A 10,027-nucleotide genomic window follows, 5' to 3' on the forward strand; every position below is an offset into this window, starting at 1 on the left:
TAGTTATACATAATATTGGAAGCAAGCTTCAAATAAAGCCATATAACCTTGGCTTTACAGTAATAGTCTTTTGAAGAGTAATGAACTACACGAAAACAGGCATCACCAATCCGTATCTACAGAGAATAATTATCTTATCTGACGTCAACGGTACATAGATAACAAGGATCTTAGCCGCGAAGACAACCGTACATTGTTGGTTACGTAATTATCTACTTACTGACCCTATGATTAAAAGTTTAGAAATAGAGTTAACTATAGTGGCTATACCTCCATAAGCCGCTAATGCAGTATATGTACATGTTTCCGAGGACCGTGCATCCTGCTACCTTAGCCGCCAGGTCAACGGCTATTATTTACCACGAAATCTTCCATGATACTTAGACTAAGCCATGTTTCGAAATATAACCCTATCCTACCTTTGTCTGTTTGCCAGGTAGTAGTATAATGTGATCTACAACTTCCTGCGCCTGTACTTCACCAGATAACCTGCTTTTCGTTTTGGTACACTCTGGACAAACAAATTAAAAGATTTCCTCGTTACTCCCCTTCCAAACTAGATTCATATTTTTTTATTATGTATTTAGACATAGTGTATATTGTATAGTGTATATTTAGATGAATAACAAAATCTATAAACCTATAAATACTAAAACAATCTACAATTTATTATGGAGGGAGTATCGTTTTAACCATTCACAATGCTCAGCCTCTCATTAGAGCCTGGTCGAAGACCTCGGAAGATACAGACCGTCAAGCCCACAGTCTCTACAATTTTTTATTTTCTGAATTTTTTTCCTAAATTTTTAGATTTTTTTGAGGTATTTGTGAATTCTGAGCTATTTCCTGCACAATTACAACCAGGGTATGGACGGGTCTCCTCTTCAATCTGCCTCCCAAACAGCAACATCGGATAAGGGGCGGGTCTCCCCTAGCTGGAGTGGGATGCGTATGTCCAGGGATTTCCCCTGTGGGAATGTACTGTCCCGGGGCTGGTCGGCCGATGCTTCCAAAGGAGGCCCAATAGTATTTTGGTGTTTCATGTTTCAAAGTTTAGCGATGTCATAATTCCCCAATGGCCCCATCCAAAATGGGCATTACGAATATATTCAAAGTTGTTGAATCATGGAGCGGCATTTCTGCGTGCTGAGGTACCTTGTAATTGATGCAGCCAGCAAACCGGGAGCGCTGATGGCGCCATGAAGGGGGGAGCAGCCGCTTATTGCCTCGATTCATTATTCGGACCGAAAGAGGAGCACGAGCGGATTTTTGGGATGCAGCGTATGCAGAAGCTGTCTGCGCAAGACCGCGCTCCATACGTCAGAACAAGCAGAGGCTGTCCATAGCAAGCCAAGCCTGAATCAGGACGTGGGACGGACACCTCACCTGTCGCTCCAGCCACAGATCCGGAGGTGGCTGATCTGCTCGGCATCCCCGGTGGATAAAGCAATCAGATGGTCAGCGGATCAGGGTGGATCCTGTCGATCCTGTGCTCGTCACTACTTCCTTGCCGGCAGATCGGATATTGCATGGCAAGCTGGACGGTTCTATTCTACCTCCCCTCTTCCGGTTGATACGATCCAGCTCGAGATTAAAAGAGTGGGTGTTTGATTCCATGGACTAAGTTTAGTCCCCGTTACATTGAATGTTTAGATACTAATTAGAAGTATTAAACCTAAACTAATTACAAAATCAATTAATTAATTCATGATTAGCACATATTCTGTAGCATGACATTGTCAAATCATGAACTAATTAGGTTTAATAGATTCGTCTCGCGAATTAGCCTCCATCTGTGCAATTGGTTTTATAATTAGTTTATGTTTAATCCTCCTAATTAACTAAACATTCGATGTGACAGGGACTAAACTTTAATCCGTGGAACCAAACACCCCCGTAATCTAGACGACTATGCACTGTCGAACTCGTACTTTCAATTCATTTCAAAAGGTTTCTAATTTCATCAAAATGCTAGACTCGAATTGTACTTGCAGAAATGTGTAAACCCAGAGACTGAAAATGCCGCTATCAGTTGCAACGGTATATACGTGGAGCAGTATTTCTTCTCATTCATAATAGCTCACAGTAGCGCGTACGTCGCTGCGTTGCAAGCCTGTGCCAATCAAGTCGTCTCGTACCAAATCTGTTGGGGAAAATAAGTTGCATTGTACAAGCATTTCTTTTGCTTGCAAGGGATGGCAAAATATTCTTTGCGTAATATTTCTTCCCTTGTCTAGCAAATAATGGGGAGATATAAGTCAATAATGCAGCACTTATAAAACAATGGGAAGCTGTTATCCGGACAAAAAAAAAACGCCTGAAATGAAGAGATAAGCTACATAAAAAAAGAAGTATGTGGAGCGAAAGACATCTCAACAAATTTTTCTTTGTTTTTTTCTTACCTGTACATATCCAGTATGTCCCATCAGGATCTTTCCTCTTTATTAATATAGTGCAGCTCTCCTACCGGCTCTTTTTTTTAAAAGAGACATCTCAACGCCTGAAATTTTTGTCTTTGTAGCCGTTCGGATGAAGTGTTGACTTTTTCATATATGATGCGGAGCATTAATTTTCTCAATCTATAGAAAATGGTTTTGTTTTGCTGGATGGAACCTTTTTCTTGCATTTCTGCTGTTTTTCGTCTTGTTGGCTTTCCGTAGTCCTCTCAATATCTTTCCACCATTCTATGGTTTGGTGTCAAGTTTCTACACGTGACACCTAAACAACGAGTCAAATTTGCACTTTCCACCAGAACACAAAAGAAGCTTATAGTTGGCACCGGAACAAATTAAAATGAAAACAAAAACTTTACATGCCAGTCCATGCATCACGTTGTTCCCATGATTGCAAGATCTTGAATTGATGCTCCACACACTGCCTTTTTCATTTTCAATTGTAGAGGTAGAATTCACGACTGAAACACGATCTCGCTTGAGAACTGCTTTGCATTTCGCTATAAATAAAGCAGAAAATCCCTTCACTGTTTACCGGAGTTGGGAATTTTTTTAAAAGGAAAAGTTTAATGTACGTTCCTACAGAAATCGTTCTATAACTAGTAACAACGTATTACAAGTTTATGATTATGCTTAACTTGGAATATAGTGCGGTCAAATATGTATATTTAAAAAAAAGAGAGACGTGAAAATTGAAGGGTAGCTAGGCCGAACTCCAAAGGACATTTGAACACTCGATCGTAATTTTTTCTTCTTGTGGATTTTCTCGGATAAAGGGTTGACTTTTCCATGTAAGAGTCCGGTGGACTTAGAGCATTTAATTTTCTCTATCCACACATAGTGATTTTCTATGTTTCCCTTATTCTCTTGCATTTCGATTGCTTTTGGACTTGTCGGCGCCTCTCAATTTTGTACACGACACCTAAAAATCCAGTCAAGTTTGCACTTTCCACCAGGAGGGAGAAGAAGCATAATTGGCATCAAATCAAAATGAAAACAAAAACTTTACTTGAACACCCCCCCCCCCCCCCCCCCCCCCCCCCCCGTTTGATGTTCCACACTGCCTTTTTCCGCTAAAGAACAGAAATTTCCTTTGCTGTTCCCTAGAGTTGGGAGTCCTTTTTTCTTTTTTGCGTTTTGGTGGCAGGCGGTAGGCAGGGCACCGACACGTCAATTAGAGCAGCATACGATCGTTGATCCTCTTGTTCAACTGGGAGTTGCGGAAGGAGCGGATCTTAATATTCTGCTGCAAGGTCAGTTAAGACTTACTTGATTGGTTCTTGCTAGTTTAAGCCTCTTTAGCCGCCAGGTCCACGGCTTGGAGATCCCAAGGTCACAAGAGACGACGCGCGGCTGCTGCCTGCATTCATTACTCGGAACGAGGAGGGCGAAAAGAGACAGGATCGGAACTCCAGATACTGCAGCGGTGGCTGCTGATCTGATCGGCAGCGTCCTGGTGGCTCAAAGAGAGACAAATGAGACTGTCAGCGCCGCTGCTGTCGTGCTCGTCGCCGTTTCCTCGCAGGCCGGTGGCAGCAGATGACATGTCGACGGCCACAGGGGACCATGCGGCGTGCTATGCAGTGCCTCTGACCGAGAGAACTCGACCGGAGCAAAATGCATGTCGTGGACTGGACTAGCTGATGGACTGACGCGGACGTAGCGGAGTATGAACATGTACAGTTAGTTGCCCACGGCCATCGGTGCTTGATGATGTTCTACAGTGAGCAAGTGCCTATTCATTTCTTCCCCTCCCCTGTTTTCGCACTGACGATTCAGTCAAGCAAGTACCAGGCCAGGCTTGAGAGCCTCGGCAGGCCGATCCATCGGATCAGGCCAAGCCCAGGAATAGAATGGGGGAAATGTATCTATATAACTTTTGAATATATAGTATATATTCCAACTTAAATTTCATTACGTTATCTAGCGAACATACACACATATATATTTTTTTAAATAGTTCTAGCCCGCTCACAGGTTTATAGAGTAGTTTTAACCTAGTACTCAAAAACCGCATACAAAATTTTTTATTCTCTCACACGCTTTCAACTCTTGCATGTAAATGTTAAGGTACATCCCAGGAGCAAAAATAAGCACAAGAAACTACTCTGTCTTTTCATAGGAGCAAGTTTCCCTACTCCCAATGGATTACCACTCTCTTTGATGACTTCCTTCCTTATCTCTAACTGAAGTCTCCGCAGGAATTTCTGAAGTCAAATCAAGTTGCGGTAGTTAAATTTGTTTCTTCAGTGACGAGGATGCTCAACACAAGAAAAAACCCGCCTCGGTTATTGGGTTGGCGCCCAGTGGTTGGGTTTGGAACACGATGCACACGCTGCTCCAATCGCAATCAGCTTTGAACTCAAATTAAAATATTGGGAGTAATCAGTGGTCTTACGCGCTAAACATGTAAGTTTTTCCCTATAAAAACCCATGACCGGCGCCTGGTCTTCTCACCACCCATCCAAAACCAAAACCATCCCTGTCTCTTGTCCATCTTCCTCCTCCTGCAATCTCAAAACGTGATGGGGACTCCGCAGCGGGTCCTCGCGCCGTGGGCGGTGCTGCTGCTGGCGCTGCAGCTCGCCGGCGCCTCCCATGTCATCCACCGGAGCCTCGAGGCCGAGGCGGCGCCCCCGTCGGTGCCGGCATCCATTGTCAGCCCCCTGCTCAGGACAGGATACCATTTCCAGCCGCCTATGAACTGGATCAACGGTATGGCAGCTACCTCTCTTGAACTGCCCCCTCCGGCCAGCTTCGGCTCTTTCTGTGCCTCGCTCTTCTAATCTCTCTCTGTCTTCAAGCCACCCATTCAATTCATAGCTCCCCAGTCCCCATGCTGGTAGTACTACGAGCAATTGAAGTGTGTGTGTGTCAGTCAGATCATGGACAGAAATGGTAGTGAACAGAAAATTAGGAATGGAGATCATATATGCCAGTAATATGAAGCTAATATATCGGTAAAATCATTTGTGTCTTAAGAGAACAGCAACAAACAGCCTGGTAGGAGAGGGATCAAATTAATCTTGTCTAGCCTCGGTAGTTAACAGGGAGCTCTGCAGTTTTTTTCTTTGTCCTGTCTTCAGAAAAGTCTAGGCTGCAGCCTGTTAAGTTGACAGTAGCTGACGGTGACAAAGACTTGCAGCTAACCAAGCCGGGGTGGTGGTTATATACAATAATACAGCTGCTAGCTAGCTCTTTGTTCAAGTGCCAATAAACTAATTGCTCTTTTTTGTTCTTTTGATGCTGATTGCTGTAAAAATTTGGGTTCTAACATGGTTTTGTTTCTTGTTCTGTTCTTGTGGTCGGTTCTGATTGCTGGGACGGTGGCGAAACTCATCGGTGACAGATCCGAATGGTATGATGCCTGTCTCTTGTAGTTATCCCTGTCTTGTGCTGCCTACCAGATCTATATAATGTCTGCAAGTATCATGAACAGCTGTGTTTCTTAATTGTGGGATGATGAATAGCATATTTTTAAAGGGAGCTAGTAGCAAAGGACATTTCAGCATTCAAATGGTGCATGCCATGAATCCTGATGCCCCGCAGACTACACGTGAGGAGGCACTGCATAGGGATAGGGATGTCCTTTTCCTCTGGGCTCCACGATCTCTATGGTTCCAGCTTGCTATTTGCTAACACTACGTGGACTAAGACGTAGCTGAATGAGCCGAATGGGAGCAATAGAATTAATGTGCATGCACTAGCAAGAGTTTGACTGACTTCAACACATGACTTAAACACGCTGAGAGACAGTAAACAAAGAAAAAGAACAGGAACTGAGAAGCATGCTTTGTTAGATTCTGTTATTGGAAGTTTTTTGATAGAAAAAGAATACTACACAATATACCAACAAAAGCTAATCTTGAAGTTGAAGCTGACATGCTCATGCTGGGAATGATTTTGAAACTGCAGCTCCGATGTACTACAAGGGGTGGTATCACCTATTTTACCAGTACAACCCCAAGGGCGCGGTGTGGGGCAACATCGTGTGGGCGCACTCGGTGTCGCGCGACCTCATCAACTGGATCGCGCTGGAGCCCGCCATCTACCCCAGCATCCCCTCCGACCAGTACGGCTGCTGGTCCGGCTCGGCGACGCTCCTTCACGATGGCACCCCGGCGATCACCTACACTGGGATCAGCCGCTCGGACATCAACTACCAGGTCCAGAACATCGCCTTCCCCAAGAACGCGTCGGACCCGCTGCTCCGGGAGTGGGTGAAGCCGCCGGAGCTGAACCCGATCGCCGTGCCGGAGGCCGGCATCAACGCGACGCAGTTCCGCGACCCGACCACGGCGTGGTTCGCCGGCCGCCACTGGCGGATGCTCATCGGCGGCGTGCGTGGCACCCGCGGCCTGGCGTTCGTGTACCGGAGCCGGGACTTCAAGCGGTGGACCCGCGCCAAGCACCCGCTGCACTCGGCGATGACGGGGATGTGGGAGTGCCCGGACTTCTTCCCGGTGTCCGGTGCTGGGGCGGAGAACGGCCTCGACACCTCGGAGCACGGCGCCAAGTACGTGCTCAAGAACAGCCTCGACCTCACCCGGTACGACTACTACACCGTCGGCAGCTACAATGGGAGCAATGACCGGTACGTGCCCGACGACCCCGCCGGCGACTACCGCCGGCTCCGGTACGACTACGGCAACTTCTACGCGTCCAAGACGTTCTACGACCCGGCGAAGCGGCGGCGGGTGCTGCTCGGGTGGGCCAACGAGTCCGACAGCGTTCCCGACGACAAGGCCAAGGGCTGGGCTGGCATCCAGGTACGTGCGGGGCTGTAGCTCGCATGCTGTCAGCCACACGCATTCATTCGCGTGCTTGGAAATTTCGTCCGAGCTTTGAATCGTTGGCAACGACGGCTTGTTAGTTTGACCCGTGCGTGCTCGTGGCTGAATGCAGGCGATCCCGAGGAAGATCTGGCTGGACCCCAGTGGGAAGCAGTTGCTGCAGTGGCCGGTCGAGGAGGTGGAGAAGCTCAGGGGCAAGCCCGTCAGCGTCGGCGGCAAGGTCGTCAAGCCCGGCGAGCATTTCGAGGTCACGGGCCTCGCGACGGCTTACCAGGTTAGTTCTACCATCATACCTAAACAGTTACTGTTATCAACTTATCATACGTTGACCACGTGACGCACTAGTAGCTACTAGCTAGTACTGTTACATCTTCAAGAACAGTCAGAGTCTGCAAGTTGACGGAAGAGAGCTAGCTAGGTAGGAGTAGCATGTACTCTGGTGCAGTCAAGGGCCCCACGTGCAGTACCTCTCTGCTAGCCCAGCCAAGATCTGTGGCCCATGACTTGTCGGCGTTGATCCTTACATGACATGCCTCGCTTGTGTCTTGCTCTGCCACTTGCGCGCGTCCGATCCCCAACTCGTCCTCGCCATCGCCCATATATGGCGCGCTGCCGTCGCCGTCGCCGTCGCCGCGCGGCTCCCATCCCTAGTTCACATGTGCACCAGCGCTTCTTGCACCCTCTCGTTTAGTCTTCCAGTTTGAACAATATTCTCTCTTGTCACCTGTCGCGTAACAAAATCACCTCAAGAAATCAACGCAAGCGGTGGAGGGTCGCGGTTGGCCGGGAATGTCGTGATGCACACCTCTTCTTCACACAGAGCTAATCGTCGTCTACTCACGTGTGGCAACTCAAAACTAATCAAAGAGATGCCCTGTCTTAATAACGTTTGTTACTGATGATCCGCCCGGTGATGGCAGGCTGACGTGGAGGCGAGCTTCGAGGTGTCGAGCCTGGACAAGGCGGAGCCCTTCGACCCGGCGTACGACAACGACGCGCAGAAGCTGTGCGGCATCAAGGGTGCCGACGTCAGGGGCGGGGTGGGACCCTTCGGCCTGTGGGTGCTCGCCTCCGGCGACCTGCAGGAGAAAACGGCCGTCTTCTTCAGAGTGTTCAAGGACGGTTACGGCAAGCCCAAGGTGCTCATGTGCACCGACCCCACAAAGTACGGCCAACTCTGCTACTCTCTCGGCGTCCTTCCCCCTTCTCACAAAAAAGCATACTGCACATGTGGATGTACACCCAAGACAGTACATATGCATGTTCCCATGCTTGTGAGCTTGATCGGGGCAGCATCCACCCATAACAATTTAATTAGACAAATATTTTCCCCCCTCAAGATTAATTTACTGATGACATGATCTTTTTTTCTCCTCTCTTCCTTCTTGGGTCGAGCAGGTCGTCTCTTAGTCCAGATTTGTACAAGCCGACCTTCGCGGGCTTCGTCGACACCGACATTTCAAGCGGGAAGATCTCCCTCAGGAGCTTGGTATGTAAACGTCCTTCCTAACAAGCAACATCACTTTGGCTTGCGTGCTCGTAACTTTATTGACTATACGTGTTGATCCATCCATCACTTGATATTTCTTCTGTGATGTAGATCGACCGATCTGTGGTGGAGAGCTTTGGTGCCGGAGGAAAGACTTGTATCCTCTCAAGAGTCTACCCCTCCATGGCTATCGGGACAGGCGCTCATCTTTACGTTTTCAACAATGGAGAGGCGGATGTCAAGGTGTCGCACCTGACTGCCTGGGACATGAAGAAACCACTGATGAACGGCGCCTAAAAAGCTTATATATCCGTGACCTGACTCATTTCTTTGACACGTCTGCTTCGGAGCTGGATTATTATTGTTGAGGTCCTTACTTGATCAAGAAGTGACTAGTTTGACTTGTTACTTCTGATAAGTTCTTCTTATGTGTGTATGATGTGTGCACATGGGAGTATTTTTTTTTATGTGCTCAGCTGTCCAGGAAAGAGAGAAATTGATTACGCTTCTTCTTTGTACTATATGCATTATGAGAGGAATAACTTGTATGAATAAAAAAGCTGCTAATTTTACAGCGTCAAATATAATGAAGAGCGCTCTCTCTCTCTCTCTCTCTCTCTCTCTCTCCCCTCACACACCCCCCCCCCCCCCCCCCAACCATTTTTGCGCAAATCAACATACACATGAACTTCCATTTTCTTCTTATGCATCTCCGGTAACTTATATGACATTTTACCATTTATTTATCGATAGGAAAAGGTAATGACACAAGTTAAAAGGGCATTATAGGTGTATACTCAATCTGCCATCATCATGCCGTGACGCAAATGATGGCAGGGCTGAATCTGAGACAAGAAATCATGGGAGGCGCTTGTGCTAGTAGTAGCTAGTGACACGAACACGTCGATGCACGGAGGAGACGGTTCCCTTGTCATCACCTTATCATTTCATAATATGTGCAGGGACACAGCTCCTTTGATTCCAAAAAAATATTCTTATGTTGCTATCTCCAGGTGGGGTGACAGAGGGCCAATGGGTTGTTAACCAAGGACATCACGAGCAAATCGATTCATTTAAAGGATAATACTATATGTAATGGGTGACTAATGGCCACGTCGGTATTGCACTAGCTGTTCCACTGTTTTCCCGACAGTTGCACGATACATACTCTATTATTATTATATATACAATGATGAAAGATTTTCCCACATGAAAATATTATGCCAAAAATCAATGATTTAAGCTAAGGTTGGTGCATGCGTCTCAAATTCTAGGTCATTTTGACATTATTT

The 10,027-nt window shown here is 47.0% G+C and overlaps 1 protein-coding gene across 1 annotated transcript; it reads left to right on the plus strand.

Moving 5' to 3' along the window:
* Positions 1-5,250: 5,250 nt before the first annotated feature.
* On the plus strand, positions 5,251-9,322 carry LOC117866337 (beta-fructofuranosidase, cell wall isozyme). The gene is made up of 6 exons (XM_034750530.2): positions 5,251-5,811; positions 6,369-7,222; positions 7,359-7,520; positions 8,167-8,411; positions 8,645-8,735; positions 8,847-9,322. The coding sequence occupies exons 2-6, from the start codon at positions 6,374-6,376 to the stop codon at positions 9,030-9,032; spliced, it is 1,533 nt and encodes a 510-aa protein (XP_034606421.2). The 5' UTR covers positions 5,251-5,811; positions 6,369-6,373; the 3' UTR covers positions 9,033-9,322.
* Positions 9,323-10,027: the final 705 nt, after the last annotated feature.

The sequence above is a fragment of the Setaria viridis genome, chromosome 1 (genome assembly GCF_005286985.2).
Source record: "Setaria viridis chromosome 1, Setaria_viridis_v4.0, whole genome shotgun sequence".
Classification (NCBI taxonomy): Eukaryota; Viridiplantae; Streptophyta; class Magnoliopsida; order Poales; family Poaceae; genus Setaria; species Setaria viridis.